The sequence below is a fragment of the Maniola hyperantus genome, chromosome 19 (genome assembly GCF_902806685.2).
Source record: "Maniola hyperantus chromosome 19, iAphHyp1.2, whole genome shotgun sequence".
Lineage (NCBI taxonomy): Eukaryota > Metazoa > Arthropoda > Insecta > Lepidoptera > Nymphalidae > Maniola > Maniola hyperantus.
This window is the reverse complement of record NC_048554.1, coordinates 4,048,205-4,072,115: the sequence shown is the minus strand read 5'-3', so window position 1 is coordinate 4,072,115 and position 23,911 is coordinate 4,048,205. Positions and strand designations below refer to the sequence as shown.

Sequence of the window (23,911 nt, the reverse complement as noted above, 5' to 3'; positions counted from 1 at the left end):
CTGAGATTTTTGTATCTATCATTTGCATGGGATTACGTAACAGAGAGAGCGCTACACTAACTTCTTTCCGCGGAAAGAGTATAGACACAGAATTCAGAATAGGTACCTAATAAGAATTCTGTGGTCCTGGTAGATTTTATTTGTATCTTTGACTTACCTACCATATTGTAGGTACATAGGTCATGCCTTTATTATCACCCACCATTTTTTATCCTTATCAAAATATACATAAAATCTAACGATGCGTAAGGTTTTTTTTTGTTGTTTTTGCAATATCTGACGAGCTAAGTGTGTGTTTTGTCTGTGGTACCTAGGGCTGCCAACAGCGTTTTTTTTGGTTTTGTGAAAAAATTCGTGAGTTTTGAGATACTTGTGACTTAAATTTTTCAAGATTTCTACTCTGCTAAACATTGAATTAGTTAATAGGGTTCAACTTAAATCTGCAGAGTGAGTACCTACTTAACTTTGTAAAGTTATTTCATTTTACAATTTTTAACCTATCTACTTACTAATAAATAATTAACCAATAAAAATATAATGTAACCGATCAAAAAAAAAGCTTGTAAATGTCTAGAATATAATTTTGAGTTTTTAATAAGATGCATGCAGAAATTGTGCAAAATATAACATTATTACAGTGTCGTGTGTGATATAGGTACCTATGTCAATAAGTAGTTAAGTAAGTAATTAATCAAAGCGCATCTACGTATAAAACGTATGAATGTGATCACCTGAGTTCTGTCGTGTCGCGAGTCACGACACTACAAAAGTACAAAATACAGTAATCTTCGCACGGGTAGCGTATTACAATTTTTTAAATAAAATATAGCCTATGTTATCAGGTATAATTTTGCTTTCTACTGGTGCAAGAATTTTCAAAATCGGCTCAGTAGTTTCAGAGATTACCACCTTGAAACAAACATACAAACTTTACCTCTTTATAACATTAGTATAGATGTTAAATTTAAATTAATTGTTGGCAACCCTAATTACGTGCCATCTTGCGAGCGGTATGGTATCGCAATCTGTGATTATCGTGTCTTGTGGTTATGTATCGTTTGACACTTGATGCATGCCCGGACACCGGACAATGCCAATGCCTAGGTACATTATTAGGTTATCTAGGTACCTCTATCTCTATGTTACCTACTAAATACCAAACTAAAGGTCACCACCAATACTCATATCCTGTCGAATTTTCCCCAAAATTGAATGTCATAGGTCTATACAACATTATACTAAAACTAAACGACCTCTCTGGCGCAGCGGTAGGCACCAGGTATCTTGTAACTGGGAGGTCCCGGGTACGATTCCCGGCAGTGGCAAAACTGGCAATATCGTAATTTATAATTTCAAGATTGTCCCTGATTGTCTGGTAGGAACTTTACTAAGCTACGGCCGTTGTTAGTTACCACCCTACCGGCAAAGCCGTGTTGTCAAGCGACTTAGCGTTCAGCAAAATATATTGTTAGTAATGTAGTAGTGGTAGTAATGATAACAATTACGTGCCGAGAGCTTTCTGTTTTTTTTTATTTAACCCCGTATATCATATTAATGATCGAAGCAAATCCCCCAGAGGTCCGAGACACTGGATGGTATATATGGCAAGACCCTAACTTGTCAGTAGGTAGTAGGTACCTAAGTATATCTGTGTATCTTCTGTACGTGCTATGTGTTCGTACGACACACTACACGCCTATCCTGTTAATTATGTCGTTTGCTTGTACCGATTAGTGTACACAGTGATTGTCTATGAAGGTTTGACAGGTTGAGATGGTACTTAGTTAGGGTATGAGGCGGGGGGACACCCCGCACACCCGCGCTCGGCCGCACCGGGCTAGCGCGGGTGCGGTACGGGTGTGCGGGCGTTCCCTTCCCGATTGCCATCTCGACCTGTCGCGTACTATAGCTATACCTAATTATTGTGCCCGAGACTGTGTCAGTGTAGCCTGTGTACCTACCTACTTATAGCATATATTCTGTTTTATAGAGCTAGCACATCAGTTAGAATAACGAAAAGGAAACTTTATTTTGTAGGTAGGTACCTACCTGGCAAAATTAATTAGTAAGGTTTTTCTTTAAGATTTGCTTTAATTATCTGTCGAATAAATTGACTCGGGTTTCAGTGAACAAATACTCCAAAAATAGCAAATACAGCTCCTATAGATAAAACATAATGAAAATGGGCTACAACATAATAAGTATCATGAAGTGCAATATCAAGGGAAGAATTAGCTTAAATTATTTAATGAAAATAGAATAACACGTTCATAAATTAATTATTGATTTTCAAATAATAACAATAATTGATATTTTAGAAAATAATGAAGAAATAATATTTCAGGATTGAACTGTTCAAAAATACTCTATACTGTTTAAGTACCTAACCGCTGAAAAAGCTCGACTTATATAAGTCCGAATCTAAATAGAATCCAGTACAATACAACCCATTATGTAGGAAGCGAATAAAAATCACGTATAACGAAAATGCGATTCGGTTCAGCATAAGTAGATTCAGCGGAAATCTTGAAAAGTTGTGCACAACTTCAAAATAGATTTTTCTTTAAACTTTGAACTAAAACCACGATCGCATTCGTTGGAAAGTGGTTGGAATCGAGAAGCCGTTAAACTTAAACGGCTTTAAAGTTTTATGAAATCCTTTCATAATACAATTAGGTACCTACGCAGTTTTATATGGATTCTATTTTATAGGTATTTTGTTTGGGGCTTATTTAAACTAGGACGTACTCAGGGATGAAAAATAATAATCTTATAACAAACCTTAAATCAGTTATTACTTATTTCCAGTAACTAAAAGACTGCAATCAACGGGCTAAAATAATTTTGTGTATCTCCCAAATCTGAAACCATAAGGTATCAGGTCATAAGGTAAGTAATATAGACAGATCAGTTTAACAATTTGAAATAATGTAGGCAGCCCCGGATGTAGGGGAGGGGGGGGCGATGTTGTAAAAAACTTCGCTCGATTCGCTCGCGCGTTCATTTTCCGATAATTTTTCTAATAAATAATTAAAATATTCGCGTGCTTAAAATTACATACATACCTATATGTAAGTATATACTTATGGTATATAGGAGATACTTAATAATCTTTTGGAAATCTAATGTTATAAAGGTTCTGATAATACCTAATATGAAAAAAACTGCAAATTGAGGCCTGGAGACTAGAGCGACCCAAAATGGAATCTCGCACCGCAGGCAAAACTGACCTCGACCGCCTCTGATTATTATCATTCACTTGTTTATTTGCAATAAATTGATTGATTGATTGATATTGTCGATCTCCCTCTACAACTATACATATTTTGTTTCAAAAATCTCATCAATATGTGCTTACTATTTAGTTTGGTCGATCAACTCAGCTTAACTTTTGTGTTATAAAGATAAAAAACATTGTCGGGCGGAGGGCGACATTTTTCAGTTTTTGCCTCACCTCGAAATAATTCAACATCCGGGCCCGAATGTAGGTAGATAGAGATTACTCTTTACATCCAGTTTATGAACTTTATGTACTCAGCAAAATCAATACATGTTGCGTCACCTCCTGTTACATAATGTGAAATGACACTGTGTACATATTGTGTGGTCTTTATATTGGTGGTTAGTGGTTACATGGTTAATGATTGTCTGTTAGTTGTTCACCAATAGTTCCAATTACATTATACCATTGACATGTTATGTTGAAAAATGGTTGTAAAAATGGTTGAAAGGACGTAAGTATAAGTTTAAAATAATCTCTAAAGGAACTGCTACACAAATACCCGTACTTGAGAAAAACACGTAAGTTTTATATTCCAGATATACCTAAGCCCGAAATGCTAACAAAATAATTGAAATATCTAACTAGCATGAAACTATCTAACTATATAAAACAGGTAATAAGTACACCTAACTAAACTAACAAATTACAAAACAAACAAATTCACTTAATTTCTGTAATGTTTTGTGTTTTATGTGCTTTACCGCTTACTGTGTGTTCATAATATTATCATAATATACTTGTATTATTAACAGATGCAATCTCAATCGACTATTAACTCCAACAGTTAGGAACTAGTTATAGACTAACTCATTATCTTGGTTTACAATTTTACCAATTTTAGTAAAAAAGAAATCAAGCATTAAAAGCAAGCACATAAAACCCCTCATTTTGTAATTAAACATAGTCAGTTAATATAATATTATGAATAGGCAGAATACATTAGTATTAAATGTGGTTCATTCATACCTATTTACGCTTGGTTTCTTTTCTGTTTGAAAAACACTCATATTAACAAGTTGTAATGACGTAATGACTTGCATGAGGTATACTAATATAATTTACATATCTTTTCAGTCCCTCGGAAACAATGAACTCGAAAACGGATCCACCGAACTGTCTCCGCTTCTACAAAACTTAGAAACCGCAATTCTGGCCAGTAATGTTATCATTGATACAAAGGAAGCAAAACAAATCATACAAAAGTCTATTGTGAAAGATATTGAAGGAATTAAAGTCGGTATTATCGGTTATCTTACTCCAATATTAGACGGCGATGATACAATTGAGTATATCGACGAAGTGAGAGCTGTAAATGAAGAAGTAGCCAAACTTAAGGCTAACGGTGTTAAAATTATAATAGCTTTGGGCCATTCTGCACTCACAAAAGCTGTTGAATTAGCAACGGAAGTGGACGGTATTGACTTAGTTATCAATGGCCATAAAAACCTTTTCTCCTCAAAAGCAAATATTGAAGACTCCACGAAAAAAGAAATCGTTGTAGTCCAAAAGTCTTCAAAACGCGTACCCGTCGTGCAATCGTACGCGTACAACAAACATCTTGGAAAAATACACATTGTATTTAATGCTGATGGTGAAATATCTGACTATAAGGTAGATTCGATATTGCTTGACGACACAGTTAGTGAAAATGCTGAAATTACTGATATTATTCAAAGGTATAAGAGAGATGTTTCGGCATCTACACCAATTGGCAGTACTGTTGTTTTTCTAGAAGGTAATACATGCAAAGTTGAGGAATGCAACTTCGGTAACTTAGTTGCAGATTCTATAGTTTATTATTATGCACTCAGACACCAAGGTGAACGATGGACTGATGCCCCTGTGGCGATCATAAGTGGAAACAGTTTTGCTGGTAATATAAGGCCACTAGTTCGTCCTTTCAGAGTAAGCAGACAGGACTTGATTACTACGATAGCGGAGTCATCCAATTTAGTAGTAGTAACTCTGAGTGGTGTTGTACTAAAACAAGCACTCGAACATAGTGTTAGTGAATATAGTACTCATAAACAATCAGACAGTTTTCTCCAATTATCTGGCATAAGATTGGTGTACGACTTAGAGAAAGAACGTGGTTCAAGATTATCCAGTGCTGTCGTGCGCTGCTGGGATTGTTCTATTCCTGAATTCTTTGCTATAAACGATACAGCCAGTTACAAAATAATAATGCCCGCAACTCTAGCAAGTGGAAGCTATGGATTCTCAATGTTAGCCAACCAAACTAAAGAAGAACTTGACTACGATGCCATTACATGTACTGAAGAGTATATCAAAAAGAGAAGTCCTGTGTACCCAGAAGTGGCGGAACGTATCGTTTTGCTCAACAAAGACGCTGCGCCTGGCTCTGCTCCTGCATTCAGTTCTTCTATTATAGTTTTAATAGTTGCTTTATTGAGATTTTGTATTGTTTAGTTAGTTGAGATTAAAATGATTAATAATAATAATAATAAATAATAATTTATTTATTTAGGAAGAATATGTACATTTTACAATAAGTTTAGGTGTAATCATAAACTTTAAATCATAAGTTTTTCCGTACACCAATGCCGTCGACAGTAGATAGGTACACGTAGCACATTAATTTAATGGTATAATACTTAAAGCTAAATAACAATACTTACTTATATAAACTAACAACATTGAACTAAATGTAGGTTATTTTAAACTAAATATACTTAGTAGGTAAAAACACAATCATTAAATTTATAGATAAATGTAGGTAGGTAAGAAAAAGTTCGTTATTTATATCACAGCGGAATAGTAACACAATATGACGAGCGTAAGACGCTCACTCACACTACGGTAGGAGTAATAGTGTTCTGTGCACACTACTTCGTGTATGATGTTTAAATTCTGGTACAGGGTGATTATTTTATTTAAGTGCAATATATCCATTAATATTTTGCTAATGTGTGATTGATTTTGGTGAATGTTATTGGCAAGTTATTAGTATTATTAGTAAGTTTAGTTATTAGTATTATTAGTAACTATAAAGTAGTAGTATAAGTTAGGTATTAGTTTTATTAGTAAGTGTTAGTTATAGATGGTATTCTTTTAATTCATAGAGTACTTATTTATAAATTCGATATTAATTGATATTGATGACATGTTTTAAAGTTTAATTATTGTATTTCGATATTATAATTTGTTGATAGTATTCTTTTAGTTTAAATTTTATATTTTTACGATTTATGACGTCGGTGAGTGACTTTGGAAGCTGGTTAATTAGGTTAGGTACGACGTAATTTAGCCTTCTTTTTCCATATAAGTTGTTATATTTAGGTAATAGGAGTTTAGGGTAGTCAATTCTTCGGGCTGAATATGGGATCTGTACTTTTCTTAAGTCTTCATTAAAATATTGTTCATGTAATAATGTCAGTTCTGTTTTTTCATGTACAGGTATTATTTTGCAGAAAGCAAATAGCTTACGGTAGTCATCTTTATAGGCTAATTTTATTTTATTTGGAACTATTTGCTTTAGGATCCGCATTTGAAGTGCAAATATTTTATCAAGATGAGTTTTGTACGTTCTTCCGTAGCTTGACAATCCGTAGGATATAACTGATTCAGCCAAAGATGTGTACAGTAATAACAGTGTTTTGTATGGTATTTTGTATTTTATTAGAGAAAATTTAGCTAGAATTCCTCTAAGCCTGTCGCACACATGGTTAACGTGATTGTTATGACTTATGACTTTATTTTTGTTCTCATTATTGGCGATATCAGATATTACATCATTTACTATTTTAAAATTATTATTGTATCTATGTTAAAACTTTTACTTCAAAATCATCATTCAACAACAACAACAAATTCAAATTCGTTCAACAAGTCCAACTCATTGTAAGTATCATGATATTATTGCATGTAACTTTTTACACACTTTGTTCTATGTATTATTTTACTATTGCTAGAGTCTGCACTTAATTGGTAGGTAGTTCATAAATTTCATTTTCGTTTATTTTATTCATAGTATCTATTATTTTTTTGGATATTCCACGTGAAAAGCTTATAATTTCAAGATTTATTAGGTGCTGAATATTACTTACACGGAAAATTACTTATTAATTTTTATTTTCATTCTAATTTCATGATGGTAATCATACTCATTATGACTTATGTAACATTGTAACAATGATGTTCTTTGTATTCCTATTTCCTAGTTGTAATTTTTTAATTACCTATTTTATTTTTTATATTAACCTGGTTTTATCTTTTTCGTTTCATTTATCCATATCAAATATTAACATTCCGATTTTGGTACCTATTTTATACTTATCACTATTAAATTTTTTAATTTTTTTTAACTTATTAAATAGTTATACTTATCTGCCTATACTTTATTTTTAATTAAATAAATTTTCTATACGTTATATTCGTCCTTTTTTAAATTACTTCTTATACTTACCTATACACATATTTTAATTTATTATTCACTTAACTTTTCAGTACCTAACCTACCTACTAGAAAATATTAAGATAGATAACTTTATTATTAGTAGGTAGGTAGGTACATCATGTTCGTTGAAAATCTTTTTATAATAATCTTTTGTTACAGTCTTTGGGGAATCATGAATTTGATAATGGCGTCTCCGGACTTACACCCTTTATAAGAAACTTATCATGTCCTACGCTGGCCGCAAATCTTATTCTTACTTCAGAACCTACGTTAGAAGCCGAAAAAAAAATAATGAAATCAGTTGTATTTAATATTAATGGCATTAAAATTGGAATTATTGGATATCTGACGCCTGAGACGAAAACATTAGCGATTAGAAACAATGTAGAATATATAGAAGAAATAATTGCGATCAGAGAAGAACTAAATCGACTCAAAAACGAGGGCATTCAAATATTTGTTGCTTTAGGACATTCTGGATTTGACAAAGATTTAGAGATAGCAGAAAAAGTAGATGACATTGATCTCGTGATAGGTGGCCATACTAATACTTTTTTATGGAACGGAAAAACAATCGATTCAGAAATACCTCAAGGTCCATATCCAACATTAGTAAAACAAAAATCTGGACGGCAGGTTCCAGTAGTACAAGCTTATGCTTATACCAAATATTTGGGAAAACTGCATCTAATATTTGATTTCCGTGGAGAAATTATAAGCTTTGATGGAAATCCAATACTTTTAAATAATTCTGTACCGCAAGATCCTAGCGTACTATCCATAGTTCATAGATATCGTGAAAATATAGAACAAATATCAGAATCTGTAATAGGTTCATCATCAGTGCTTTTAGACGGCCTGACATGTCGTCTGCAAGAATGCAATTTAGGTAATTTGATAGCTGACGCAATGGTTGATAAACACGCTTCCGAATATACAGGGGAGGGGTGGACAGACGCTCCAATAGCAGTTATGCAGGGTGGTGGAATCCGTGCATCGATCAGTCATGTCGATCAACTTTTTAATGTTACTAAAGGAGATCTTTACACTGTCATGCCTTTTGCGGGCAATCTTGTAAAAATAGCTATGAACGGATCAAACATCTTGAAAATGCTGGAACATTCCGTCGCTAATTACAATATAATCCGTGCCCCTGGTCAATTTTTACAAGTATCAGGTTTAAAAGTAGAATATGATTTCATAAAGCCACCAGGAGCCAGAGTTGTAAAAGTGCTAGCTCGCTGTGGAAAATGTAAAATTCCTGTTTATGAGATTTTAAACAAAACTGCAGAATACAATATTTTATCAAATGGATTTCTCGCCAATGGAGGCGATGGATTCTTCATGTTTAAAGGATTACCAATGACGACTTTAAATTATAGCGAATTCTTATGCACCGTTGAATATATAAATACAACCAAACTTGTTCATCCTGCAGTCGAAGGCAGAATAATAATTCACAATGCTAAAGCGATAAGTGTAGCCACCGCTACAACAGCATCGTATGTTATAACATTTTTAGCTTTAGCTTGGATATTAATGTTTTAAGTAGAATTTATTGCGCCTCACTGCAATTTATTTACAAATTTTAAGAATGACTTTACCTATACATCTCGATGTTTTACAGTATTATTAATTTATTACTTTGTAATTATTTATATTTTACTTGTTGCTTTTAAAATTTTACTATGTACCTACTTTACCTAGTGCCTAATGGAATGAAATTCCTATCTGTAGGTACCTGCCTACTAGCTACGTAGATTATAATGTAGCCCAGTCAAATTAAACATTCAAGATTATAATAATTCGCATAGAGCTGAGTACGAATGTTCGGAACGCCATTATAAATGAAATGTGAAGGTTCCATCGATCCGACATTTGCAAAAAAAGTATTCAAGCTTAAAGTTCGCAAATATGGTTTTTTTGCGTTTCCAGGCAAACGGTAAGTTTTATCATTAAAATAGGTGAAACAAAATAATTGTAGATCATGCAATTACCTATGTATAAAACTGTTTTACACTTTTTCTCCTAAGATTTCACCGTTTCTGAGATATTACGATTTAAATATTATGTAGTTGAAAAATTAGATTTCTTCATAATTTGTAAAAGTAGTTACTAGTTACCTACCCCGTGCTTAAAAACATCACTAGAGCTAAAATAAAAGTAAACATTATAAGTATAAATATTATTAGCCTGAAAAAACGCAAAAAACCATATCTGTGAACTTTGCCCATTGCCTGTGAATATTTTTATTGCAAATGTCAGATTGCAGGGGGTTTTTCATATTTTATTCATAATGGTGTTCCAAACATCCGTACAAATGTTCAGCTCTATGCGAGTTATAGCAACCTATTTTTTGAGCTAAATTGACTGGGCTAACGTATTCAGAATCAGTACCTACTATTCTTATGAAGCTAGTGTATTATTTCAATAAAGTGTAAATATAACTTCCATTTGTATAATTTTTGAATATTTTTTTGCTAGTAAGAATGTAAGAGGTTAAGTGAAATTTATTGTTACCATAAAATACAAAGGTCTAAATTTATTTCATGTAATGCAGGTTTATTTGGATATTTTTATAGACTAGTAACCTAACAAGCTTCCTTAACTCTACTAAAAGGTATGTTATAAATTGTACAGACTTCAATTAGTATGCTTAACTGAATCGTTGTGCTTTTAAAAGCTTTCTGTAAAAATGTTGGGCTAGATAAACTTACCCAGAAGTTCAGCTGTGTCCTGTGAATCATTAAATTGTGGTGGGTTTTTCATTTAGACCTAATTATATTCATGTTATTATTAATTAGTCACCTCTCCAGATCGTCAGTAGATTTAATATGATTTTTTTCGCAATGGCAACATAATAATATATTAGATCGACTCGGACAAGTTCGCAATGCATACGATTTTGATTCTATGTCATTAATAAAATTAGTGAAACATATCGGGCCTAAAATCTCGCCTTGTAATACGCTGTAGGTATGTGTAGTCTGTAAAAATGACTTCTCACGCGCCATTTTTAACTCTATGGGTCAACTGTCATGTCAAAAAATACGTACATAAATACGTACACCTTTAAAATAAGGACTAAAATCGTACTTTTGACATGAAATTAATTTGACAAAAAATGCTAAAATGGCGCGTGAGGAGTTAAATTAGGTAGGTACGCATTGTATAAAGATTTTCGTCACATCTGTACCCGAAGGGTGCCATCGGGACCCTCTTGCTAAGCTTCCGTTGTCCATCCATGTCAGTCGCGGGATGTACCTCGTGAACCGTAATAAGGAGAGAGTTGAAATTTTGTAACAACAAATATTAAAAATTTCAAAATGGCTGCCATGTAAATTTTTAAAAAACCTGTGTGAGTCTGATTCGCACTTGACCGATTTTTTAAAAACTTCTTCGGATTACAAAAAAACGGAAATTTCACTTGACATTACCTAATGCATGCATGATTGTTAAAGCTTTCATTATATTAATGTGTACTAAAGCATGGAACTATATGTACCCACCTAACCTATATTATTTACCCAATTATATTCGTAGACCCTAAACTTTTCTATTCTTTCTTTGTTACAGTCACTCGGGAACCACGAATTTGACCAAGGCGTAAGCGGACTATCTCCATTTATAGAAAATTTAACTTGTCCTGTTCTAGCAGCTAATCTTATTTTAACAAAAGTACCTGAACTGGAAAGAGAAGCTAATTTAAGAAAATCTGTTGTATTTAATATCTCTGGCACATCTGTTGGTGTGATAGGATACCTAACACCTGAAACAAAAATGTTGGCTGTGAAAAATGATGTTGAATACATAGATGAAATCGTTGCTGTTAAAGAAGAAGTGCAAAAATTAAAAAGTGAAGGAGTTCATATTATTATAGGTCTTGGGCACTCAGGATATTTAAGAGATTTAGAAATAGCAAACGCAGTAGATGGCTTGAATCTTGTGATTGGTGGGCATTCAAATACATTTCTCTGGAATGGCACAAGTCCAGATTCTGAAAAATCCTTGGGGCCTTATCCGACATACGTCTCTCAAGCATCTGGTAAACAAGTTCCAGTAGTACAAGCGTACGCATATACTAAGTACCTTGGTAAACTCCACATGGTATTTAATAAGAAAGGAGAGTTATTAAGCGCAGATGGTATTCCTATATTATTAGACAAGACAATTCCTCAAGATCCTAGTGTTTTAGAAATTGTAAAAAGGTATCGCGACCAAATTCTTAACTATACTGAAGAAGTTATTGGAACTACGTCAGTTGTTTTAAATGGACTCGATTGCCAACATGAAGAATGCAATATGGGAAATTTAATAACAGACGCTATGATTTATCGTTATGCTAGTGAGTACAAAGGTAAGAATCACTGGACGGATGCACCCATAGCAGTTCTTCAAGGCGGTGGTGTGAGATCGTCCATAGCACACGCTGAAATGCCAGCTAACATTACAAAAGGCGATTTAATAGCGGTAATGCCTTTTCAAGGATATCTTGTTGTTGTAACTATGAGTGGTAATGTTTTGATGCAAATGTTGGAACATTCAATAGGGAATTTTAGTGAACTAGATTATCCAGGAGAATTTCTCCAAGTTTCCGGTTTAAGAGTTGTATACGATAATAGCAAACCTCGCGGGTCGAAAGTAGTAAGCGCTGAGGCAAGGTGTTGGAATTGTTCCATACCAGAGTTCAGTGAAGTAGTCAATGATGAAGAATATAATGTTATCATGCCATATTTTATGTACAGTGGAGGTGACGAGTATACAATGTTAAGTAATCTACCAAGTCGGACACTCAACTATAGTGAATTGGATTGTACACTGAGTTATATTAGAAAACACAGTCCTGTTTTACCTGCACTCGAGCGTCGAGTAGTTGTACTCGGTGAAAGCGCTAATAGAGGCTTTATTAATACCTTATCACAATCTTTATACATATTTTTAATTTATTTGTTTTGTACAAACTTCTCACTATAACGTAGTACTAGCTGACCTGCCTCGGCTTCGCGTGGGTACCCTTATTAGACAAATAATAAATATGAATGTGTTATAGGTATTAGAATACATATTAGGTTAGGTGTAGAAAACCTTCCTCGTGAAATGACTGGTATCCAAAACTAAAAATTGCTTTGGGCTCAAAAATTATTCCTCCGATTAAAATTAAGTATATTTAAGGTACAGAAATCGTCCTGATACAGTTATGTTTTATGTAGGTAGTTATAGATATAGATAACAATTCGTTGTTTACATCTCACGTTCCTATACGATTAAGAAGTAATGTGTATTGTCCTAAGTTTTATTTAAGAAAATAAACGTCGGTAAGTACTTAAATAAATTTGTTCATGGATACATTTTGTTTTATTTCTCCAAACTCTAACACGTCAAAAATATAATATTTTATGCTACCTATTACCAAGACTTCGAACATTGCCTGAAGCCGATAAAATATTATGATCCCAAAACTAAAGAGAACTTGGAGTTTCGCTTGATACAGCTGCTAGGTACAGGATATACTAAATAGCATACTAAATGAAATAACGATGGATGGAACGACAACCCCCTATTAAAAATATTAAATACACGTAATGTATATAAAATGCTTATGGTTATTAAAGAAAACCTACACAATAATATAATTATCGTTTTCTTACAGTCACTTGGAAATCACGAATTTGATGAAGAAGTAGGAGGAGTGATACCTTTTATAAGAAACTTATCATGCCCAATTGTAACGGCTAATCTCATACTAAAGAAAGTGCCTGAACTTGTAAATATACCTAACTTATACAATTCGACAGTAATAGTTAAAAGTGGAGTTAAAATAGGAATTATTGGATATTTGACACCGGAGACTAAATTTCTGGCACCCAAAAACAATGTTGAATACGAAGATGAAATTTTAGCTCTTAATAGAGAAGTAAGAAAATTGAAGGATCTTGGAATACATATTTTAATAGCTCTCGGTCATTCTGGTTTTTTGAAAGATTTGGAAATCGCTGAAAAGGTTGACGATATAGATTTGGTAATAGGTGGTCACTCGAATACATTTCTCCTTAATAGCAACAGTACAGGCGAAATTCCAGAATACCCTGCAGGGCCGTATCCAACTTTAGTGCAACAGAAATCTGGAAGGAAAGTTCCCGTAGTACAAGCCTACGCGTACACTAAATATCTTGGAAAACTGCATCTAATTTTTAATGATAAAGGTGAAATCGTCAGATATGATGGATATCCGATATTATTAAATAAAGATGTACCAGAAGACCCAGAGGTATTGGAAATAGTTAAAAGGTATCAGAAGGATATTGATCGAATAAACGACGTAGTTGTTGGCACCTCGTTAGTATTTCTTGATGGAGATTCGTGCCGTCTCAGAGAATGTAATATGGGCAACTTTATCAACGATGCAATCATCGATTATACGAAAAAGTATTTCAAGAATAGTCCACCTTTTTACATAGCAATCACTCAAGGAGGCAGACTAAGAACATCAATAAGCCGCCCGGAAAAGCCCTTTAATATTACAAGAGGTGATATAATAACTGTTATGCCATATTCCGATACATTATGTTTATTAACAATGAATGGAACAGTATTAACACAAGCTTTGGAGCATTCAGTGGAAGCTTGGCGGACAATTGATACTCCGGGTCAGTTTCTACAATACTCAGGTGTAGAAGTAGTGTATGATTTAGCCCAAAAACCAGGGTCACGTATAGTTAAGGCGGCAGCAGTCTGCTCTGAATGTCCTGAGCTAATCGATCTTCAAGACAATTACGAGTACAAAGTGGTTACATCAACTTTCATAGCAGACGGAGGAGACGGTTATACAATGTTCGAAACACTTCCAAGAGACATATTGCCTTATAATGAAGTTGATAGTGCTATTGAATATTTAGTCGATCATAGTCCCATAAATACAGTATTATCTAATAGAACAATTATACTTAATGCAGATAAAGTTGCAACTGTTCCAAAAGCTCATATAATTTACACGATACCAAATGCTGTAGCTATTCAGTTAAATACTAAAATGTATTTATTGTTAGTAGTTGTATTTATACATTGTATTTTCTAAGTAATTAAAAAAATCTTTTTAAAAATCAGACTTCGAAAGTCACTACAAAGAAAAAGTAAAGTCTGCGACAGGTCGAGATGACTATCAGAGCGGGAACGCCACGCACACCGATTGCCATATCGACCTGTCGCGTACTACCAATATTGAAGTCGGGCGAAAGTCATGCGTCAATTTCTAGTTTTTTTTATTTTGATTTTTTCATTAGTTGTTGTTAGGTATATTTATTACGTCCATGTTGTTGTTATAGCGGCAATAGAAATACACACTGAAAATTTCACCTCTCAACTTATTACGATTCATGAGATACAGCCCACAGGCCACAGACAGACGGACAGCGAAGGCTTAGTAATAGGGTCCCGTTAGCAGTTAGCACCCTTCGGGTACGGAACCCTGAAAAAGACGCTTCGTTTCGACTTCACTCCACTGCGGATATGCGTTGCAATTTAGTGTTATTTTTTCAGGTAGGTAACATTATTGATTGTCTAAGGACTTGCATTTTCCATGAACAATTAATATTACGGGTAGAACACCGTGTCTGCGGGTGATAACTTAATATAATTATTTATTCATTTTACTGCTTTAGGAAAACGTACAGTACTGCCACTTTAATAAGTTATTTTTAAACTTTTTGGAATGGCGCGAAAATATCTCAGCCAATCATAGCGCGCGTCCTTCCGCTATTGATTAAATTCTTAACGTCAAGCAATAAGGTCTGTATTTCATTGGTGAATTAGTCGGCATTAGGTTGCGCTTTGCTACGCAAACGAGCTTTGCCGATGCGTCTTATAAAAGTGGTAGTACGGTATACGTCCCGCAAATTGCTAATGCGTGTGGCCGCCATTTTATGACGTCAGCACTAGACTGAAGTTTCGAGCTGACGGTATATTTTTATTTCGGCTGACGTCATTTCGATGTTAATGAGACATGGTTCCAGAGCAATAGCAATTTGCGGGACTCATACAACGGAGTAGAAATATTTATACTCCATGTGCGGTATCTGTAGTACGCGACAGGTTGAGATCGCATTCGGGGTGGGGAAGCCCGCACACCCACACCACACGAGTAGATATATAGACCAGAGGGGAAGCTTCATACTAGCGGCTGGCTGTAGGTTCACTCACTCTAGCGCAGCTCACGCACACCACGACGTGTCACGGACGCTCTGTTTGCCGCCCTGGGCGCACGGAGCGTCCGTGGCACGTCGTGGTGTGCGTGGGCTAGTGTGAAGCTTCCCCTCTGGTCTATAATATCTACTCGTGTGCCCACACAGCCCCCGCGTTAATCCGGTGTGGGCGAGCGCGGGGACGTCGAATGTGCGGGGCGTTCCCCCGCCTCAGAGCCCGATTGCCATTTCGACCTGTCGCGAGCTATACCTACATTATTCTGTATTTATTTTTTTGAACAAGTAAATTTCAATATTGTAAGATTTACATTCCTGTTGTTTTATTAAAGTTTATTTCAGAAACAACAAAAAAGTCTATTATTACCTGTCTATATTTAAAAAAAAACAAATTGATGAAATATTTTATTATTTATTAAATACTAAATAAACACTAAAACAAATCTGTCTTGTTGTAACTCTGAGACTCAAACACTAATTAACATTTATATGAATAAGAAATTCAGTCTAGCTAGGCTGATAGATAAGTTATTAATGATTATTTCTTGAAAATGTCAACGACTTAAAAAGGATACTTAACAAGTCTCTTGATTTTAATCAATAAACTATACAGAGTGTAAACAGAACGCTAGCAAAAACTTAGCGTTATTGTTATACTACCTAAATACAATCCAATACCAGATTTAGTATTTTTCAAACCCGCAATGTATAGCGTGCAAAACTCCGGTCAATGCCGCGTCGTAGGCGGCCGTGACTCCGAGTGGCCTACCTACGGAACGTTCGTTGACCTCTAGCGTCAGTCAGAAATGTTTTATTTGCATTATATATCATGAAATTTTACAAAATATAGAAAATATTTTTTCGCGTTTTTTTTTGTGGTATCATATCACTGATCATCAGTACGATCACCTGTCTTCGTTTTTGCCAGTGTTCTGGTTACACCCTGTATAGGTTTATGTACACCACTTGACAAAAATTTATCTATATGAATAAAAAATTCAGTATCTAGTTTCTTAAAAAATGTAGACAAATTCAACAAGACTTAATAAATCTCTTGATTTTAATCACTAAACTTCAGTTCACCACTAGACGAGAATTTTTGTATAATTAGAAATTCAGTCTAGATTGATAACAGTCATAGTTTCTTAAACATAAACAATTCAAAAATACAGTTACTTATAAACTAATATCTCTTTATCTTAATTACTAAACTATAGCTGTAGCACTTGATTAAAGGTAAAGTTTTACAGGTGTAAGTTAATAAGTAAGTTACAGTGTAAGTAAAGGCTATAATGCTTATCAGTTATCACATACAAAAGATGGGGCTACATCTAAGTGCTAACTATAGGCCTCATAAGAAAGCTCAGTCACTCAGCGGGCGATGGAGAGAGCTATGCTTGGAGTTTCTATATGTGATCAAATGAGGAGATCCGTAGGAGAACTAGAGTAACCGACATAGCTCAACGGGTTGCGAAGCTGAAGTGGCAATGGTCAGGGCACATAGTTCGTACAACCGATAGACGTTGGGGTCCCAAGGTGCTGGAATGGCGACCTCGCACCGGAAGACGCAGTATTAAAAGACCCCCCCACTAGGTGGACGGACGACATCAGACGAGTCGCAGGAAGCCGCATTCAGGCGGCGCAAGACCGTGACGTGTGGAAGTCCCTACAAGAGACCTATGTCCAGCAGTGGACGTCTATCGGTTGATGTTGATGATGAAATCTAAGTGCAGAAAAGAAACCCAGGGAGAAAGAAGAATGTATGTTTATAAAAATCAAAGATGCTTTACCGAGGTGCCGGAGGAGAGGTATACTGTTTCAATCAGACAACTTGTGAGATAAGATGCGGGTTGAGGGAAAGTGACAGTAGAAGTAAGGCTTTTAGTGTTGCTGTCAACTTCTCACAACCTGCATCCTACTTCACCGAGTCACGACCCATCTCAGTGCAATAAATCCCGCAAAATGCTATTGCGCTGGAACCACGTCTCATTAACATCGAAATGACGTCATTTTGACGTCAGCCGAAATAAAAATATCCCATCAGCTCGAAACTTCAGTCTAGTGCTGACGTCACTAAAATGGTGGCCACGCACATTAGCAATTTGCGGGACCTATACCTACCTAAATGGTAGCTTCAGCTTTAAATTTTACAAAATACACACCCCCGAAAACTTTATCCTTTTTGACACTGCACCAGGAAAATTTCTTGCATTCAGGACATTTCCAGATTTTGAGATTCACAGACTTCTAAAGCCCCAGCAAAAAAGATTAAAAAAAAAAATGTGCCTTCTCAGTTTTTCACTATATCCACATGGGAAGATGATGTATGATGATTTGTAAAAAAATCTTCAATTCCAAATCCTTTTCAATGTAAATACCAGTCCTTGAACTTATTTTTAAGAACACGCGTCATATTTTCAGAGGTCCCAGCGACAGGAAGCATTTCTTTCCACTCAACCAGTTGAGTGGTCCCATAGGGAGGCAAGCCTTCAAATATAGCTAAGCATTGTTTGAGAGATTCCTGACAGTCACAGAGCTCCATACATGGTGCATACGGCTCCAACGTCTCACTTAAAATACACAGACGTTTATATATATTTTTTGCAGTCTTTAAATCCCCTCGTTTAAGGCTTTCTATTGTATTCTCGGGCAAAAGTTTGTTTTTAGCCTTGGTTAAATTTGGTGGGACCATAGAGCAACGCTGAGCGGCCAATGAAAAATATGTGGGCCAATTGTTTATGCAAGCTTCACACATGCATATGAACTTGTATTGAAACTTGAGGGAAGCCTGCCGCGACATGCGATCTTCCAGTGCGTGATGTGAGCTGAAAATACATCAATGTTATTATTAGAATCTAAGTATATAAAAGGAAAAGGTGACTGACTGAATGATCTATCAACGCACAGCTCAAACTACTGGACAGATCGGGCTGAAATTTGGCATGCTGATAGCTATTGTGACGTAGGCATTCTCTGCTTAGAAAGGGTTTTTGAAAATTCAACCCCTAAGGGGGTGAAATAAGGGGTTTTAAATTTGTGTAGTCCACGCGGACGAAGTCGCGAGCATAAGCTAGTATTTAATGTAACAAAATACAATAAACATTTATATACTAACTAGATGATGGCCGCAACTTCGTCCGTGTGGATTAAGTTTTTAAGGAATTCAAAATCCTGTGGGAGTCCTTTAATTTTCCATGATAAAAAGTAGCCTTTATCGATCTTCTGGATGAAGGATACCTCTTAGCTTACCAAATAAATGACAATTACAAAGTCATCCATGCGGATTTAGCTTTTTAAAAATTTTGAATTCCAGGATTAAAGCTATGTCTGTCCCTGAAACGCAGCCTGCAACCTATCTCTGGAGTCTGGACCAAATGTCAAAATTGATTTATCAGATAGGTCATATAAAAATCTGACAGACAGACACACTTTCGCATTCATAGTATTTATCTGAATAATAGAAACGTGTCTACCTGTTACCTTTAGGTACAAGTCTATTGTTAAACCGATTTTGCCAAGATTAGGCAGAATAGACATCACTCTTTCTAGCACAATAAAAATAGGGTTTTTACAGGGTTGCTAAAAAATCTATATCCACACAGTTACAGGCAAAGGGACTGATAATTGAATTACCAACATTTTAATAATATTACCTGCTCTTAGTTAAAAATAAAATAAAGAAATATTTTATATCAAAAAAGGTTATATTGATCTTGATCTTACCCATAATTATCAAAGATTTGCATTCCTTTCTTTATGGGTCTTATAGCAAATAGTGTCATTCTTGCAGAGCCCAGCGTACTGAACCTGACAACGTTGGGAGCGCAGGAGTGGTTGAGAAGACTGATAAATGCGTAAGCCGCACCTGCAAGACTAACTTCGTCAAGGAATGTACGATTTTGACTCTCTGTGTTTGTACTAATTCCATGCATATTTGTAGGACTTGTCATCAAATGTAAGAGCAAGAGTCCTGCTACAGTACTTCTGATCATTTCCTTGTCTTCCTCACCATCAGCATTCAAAAATTTAGTATTCATTTCCAAAAACCTTAGAAACACTGCAGCTGACACAGCTTTCTGAAATATATCAGACACAGATCTCTTTTCTAAATTAGTTTCCAATGTATGAATAGATGGATAGTATTTTGAATCAAAAATCCATTTATCATCAATTTTGACATGTCCCCGGAATTCAGAGTTAAAATTTGCATCAGTATCTTCTATAGTTTTGAACAGATCATTCCAACTGTTGTGATCCTGACGGGCTTTGATTACAGTTCTCAGGGCCAGCAGTTCTAATTTTGTAAAGTCCATCTCAACTAATGTAACCATCAATGGACATTCAACTGAGTGATATTCTCTCAAGGCTTTTTCTTTACATTCATTGCTGCAATAAAGAGCCATGCAGCAACTATCACAAGGCAAGAGATTCAAACTTCGAGAGAGACAATAGCTGCAGGCACAGAGAATCTGAGATTTTAATAAAACACTCAAGTAAGGATCTTCCTGAGCCAGAATCTCACCGACTTTTATGTCCCTTTTAGCAACTACATGCCTTCCCATCTCATCTGTGTACAGCACTTCCAATTTATTGCTTGCAGCAAGATATCTGGAATCTTTTTCACATTCCATTTCTAATGTTTCACTTAATTCATGCGATTCAACCTTAGGGACCTTTTTCTTTAAGGCCATACACATTTCTTTCCTTTTTGTAAGTTTTTCAAGTAAATTCTTTGGGTATTCTAAAGACAACACCTTGTCAACATCTTGCAAGCATTCATCATATTTTCCCAATTCGTAGAATACTGCTGACCTATTGGACAGTGCTAAGCAATAGTTTTCAGAGGACAGAGTAGCATATAGAAGGGATAAATTATAATATTGCCAGGCTTTATGATGTTTATATTGTTGAAAGAATGTGTTACCTTGGTTACGGTAGTGTACAGACAGGTCATCATTTTTCTTAACTTCTTGCACTTTGGGAAAGGCATTTAAATCCTCCAAAATCTTATACACGAATAGGACCCTTTTATCATTTGTATCCAATGAAAGCAAATGATCCGAGATTTCCTTGATTTTGCCCTGTGCGGTTAGCTTTGTAATAACACCTTCATAGCAAGAATCAATAATCATTTTGCTTACTTTCTTAGTGACCCAGTATTGATTTGCTAAAGGCTAAAGCTCGGTTTCAGTGAGGAAATGTCTCACTTTGCTACACCATTTATTGTTGTAAATTTAGGTTGTGAAATGATTTACGTTATCGATCAGAGGTTAAAAACGCAGAATATACCACTGGATAAATCTGTAAGAGGTAAGTTTCTTTATAAAAAACAGTGCTATTCTTTAGATTATGTACTTAAAAAATCTTGTATAAAAGATAGAAATGTTTGTTTATTTCCAGTACTTACAGATATAGTAACAGTGCTGCTACATCCCAAACTACTGGACGAGCTATTTATACCACAGCCGGTCGCCACACACGCTGTCATTAGACAACTTCTTCAAGATATATCTGCAACATCCATTATGAAACTTGACGACTACTCCATGAGCAAATTATGGGATCTCATGACTATGATATTCAAATGGCAGCTCTCTGTGGCGACAAACCAAAATATATTTGACATAAGCCGACGGCATTTGCGCAGCGTAGATAAACTAATGCCGGAATATTTCACAAAGAGCATTTTCGAAAATGCTCTGAGAAAATTTGAATTTTTATCCAATACGTTTACCGACGACGATTACAATGGTTTGTGCAATACGTTAATACTTTGGTTTTCAGAATACCACACCAAAATTTCAGTACTTTTAAGATTAGGCTTACAAAAGAAGGACGGAACGTTTAGTATGCCGTCAACGCTCAATCCAGTGGTCCTACAGAATTTAGGCGAAAATATTTACAAATATGACTCCAAGAAGTCCGAGGAATACGAAAGCTGCTGTATCGAAACAAGTGAAATCAGCTACCTCTTGGGTTCTATAGAAAAAGTAGGATCGTGCAAACATTATGTCGAGCTACAGCTGCCTATAGATTTGGGTAACGAGAAGTTAAAAAACAAGATTATTAAATTAGATAAAAACATTGAATATACGAAGATAACTGCTCACGTAAGAAATAAAAATAACGATCTCACTTACACGGCTAATTTACCCAGCTCTCCACAACAGGATCTAATAAAAATGCTTAATGAAACTTTTTCGGATCTTTAAAACTTCCACTAGGTAGGAAGTAGGTACTAGTTAACTTATTATTGTAATAAAATTACATAACTTCAAGTTTTTCTTTTAGTTTTCTACTTTTCCAACTTCCAAAGTCAAAAAATATTATCCAAATCCTACTCTGATCGTGACTTTTATAATTTTAGTACACCCCCGGGCCGGTCCCGCGACTCTAACCATAGATAATATACTAATATGACTCTAACTGTCCATTGGCTGCTCTTGCGTAACGATTTTTAAATTGACCAATCACTTTCACTAAATCGAAACCATAGAGTAAGCAAAACCACAAACCGCCCACAATTTTCAGGGGATTACCGAACCATAGCCATAGCAGAGTGAACCATGAAATACAAAGAGTGAACTAGTCAAGCCGACTAGGTATAGCGAATAGGCCTACTGGTAGGTACAGTAGTCATGAGGAATCATGTAGTATGAGTAACATTGTAAACCATTTCAATCAGTACTATAAAATATTAGGTCGATGGTAAACATACTACTCAAGCTTGTACTCAAGGCAAATAATTTTTACTCAAGGTCATTCAATATCAGCTAGAGTACAGCCAAGGATGGGGGTTCAGGTAAAGGGTAGGATCTTTGATTCAAAGATCCTGACTTTTATTTCAAAATAATCTTATGATTATCATTATGATATTAGGTATGATAATTTAAAAAAACACGAAGTATCAAAAATATTTCTATTTTTAATATTTAGATCACAACATTGTCACATTCAAAACAAAAAATTGAAACTTCTCTAAAAAAAGAATGGCCAAGTGCGAGTCAGGCTCGCGCAATGAGGGTTCCGTACTACAGTCGTAGTTTTTCGACATTTTGCACGATAATTCAAAAACTATGACGCATAAAAATAAATAAAATCTGTTTTAGAATGTACAGGTGAAGACCTTTCATATGATACCCCACTTGACCTTAACTATTGTGGTGTTATTCTAGGATTGTTATTTCAATTTTTTTAGCTGAAGAACATGTATACTTCTTTTTTTTTAATAATTATTATTGACATTGACATGGGTTTTTTTATATTTGAATAAAATCATATTGTTAACATTAGGTACTTTCTAGATAGATACATTTTATCTAAATAAGTTAAGTAGATTATTGATTGTTAATTTTCACACTTTATTATTCTATGATAATGTAGTTACTATAATAAGTTGCACACCAAGTTATTGGTTGAATGTCAAGGGCTCAAAATAGATTTAAGACCTAATTGTACCACATTCTGGCAAATAAAAACTATTTCTATTTCTATTTCTATTTCTTGATATAGTCACTCACTTCGAAAGTTGAAAATACTAATTATTAGTTCATGACCACAATTTTTTTTTTTGTGTGATCTAACCCTAAATTCACGGTTTTCAGATTTTTCCCCAAATGTCAGCTATAAGATCTACCTACCTGCCAAATTTCATGATTCTAGGTCAACGGGAAGTACCCTGTAGGTTTCTTGACAGACAGACAAACAGACAACAAAGTGATCCTATAATGGTTCCGTTTTTCCTTTTGAGGTACGGAACCCTAAAAAACACTTAAACATACATTTTTATCAGGGACAGCATCTGATCAGAATACAAAACAAACGGCTGTTCAAGCCTGTCCTCCACCTCTTTTCTCATAGGTAGAAAACAAAGTTTAAAGTTATACTGTTGACAAAATATGCAGAGGTTAAGTACTACCTACTATGAACAAAATATTATAATAAGAAAAAAGTTTTAAGGTCTAACTAAAGTTTACCATGACTTAGCGGCCACTAGCCGCGCTCGTGGCATTAAGG

The 23,911-nt window shown here is 35.0% G+C and overlaps 3 protein-coding genes across 3 annotated transcripts in view; 2 read left to right on the top strand and 1 right to left on the bottom strand.

The window, feature by feature from the left end:
• Window positions 1-15,942, top strand: part of LOC117990957 (uncharacterized) — a 71,658-nt gene extending 55,716 nt beyond the window's left edge. Inside the window, exons 5-8 of the mRNA XM_069505006.1 lie at window positions 4,358-5,587; window positions 7,860-9,041; window positions 11,274-12,590; window positions 13,351-15,942. Coding sequence (XP_069361107.1) covers window positions 4,358-5,587; window positions 7,860-9,041; window positions 11,274-12,590; window positions 13,351-14,775 — 5,154 coding nt within the window. The 3' untranslated portion in view covers window positions 14,776-15,942. The remainder of the gene's footprint in view (window positions 1-4,357; window positions 5,588-7,859; window positions 9,042-11,273; window positions 12,591-13,350) is intronic.
• A 1,589-nt stretch (window positions 15,943-17,531) lies between these two features.
• Smyd4-4 (SET and MYND domain containing, class 4, member 4) lies at window positions 17,532-21,027 on the bottom strand. Its single transcript, XM_034978739.2, has 2 exons — window positions 19,619-21,027; window positions 17,532-18,720 (listed from the first exon to the last, which is right to left on the bottom strand). Exons 1-2 carry the CDS (start codon window positions 21,025-21,027, stop codon window positions 18,261-18,263), a joined length of 1,869 nt encoding a protein of 622 aa, XP_034834630.1. The 3' UTR covers window positions 17,532-18,260.
• Window positions 21,028-21,093: 66 nt separating this feature from the next.
• On the top strand, window positions 21,094-22,107 carry OSCP1 (Organic solute carrier partner 1). The gene has a single exon (XM_069504971.1). It carries the CDS (start codon window positions 21,094-21,096, stop codon window positions 22,105-22,107), a length of 1,014 nt encoding a protein of 337 aa, XP_069361072.1.
• The last annotated feature ends 1,804 nt before the right edge of the window (window positions 22,108-23,911 follow it).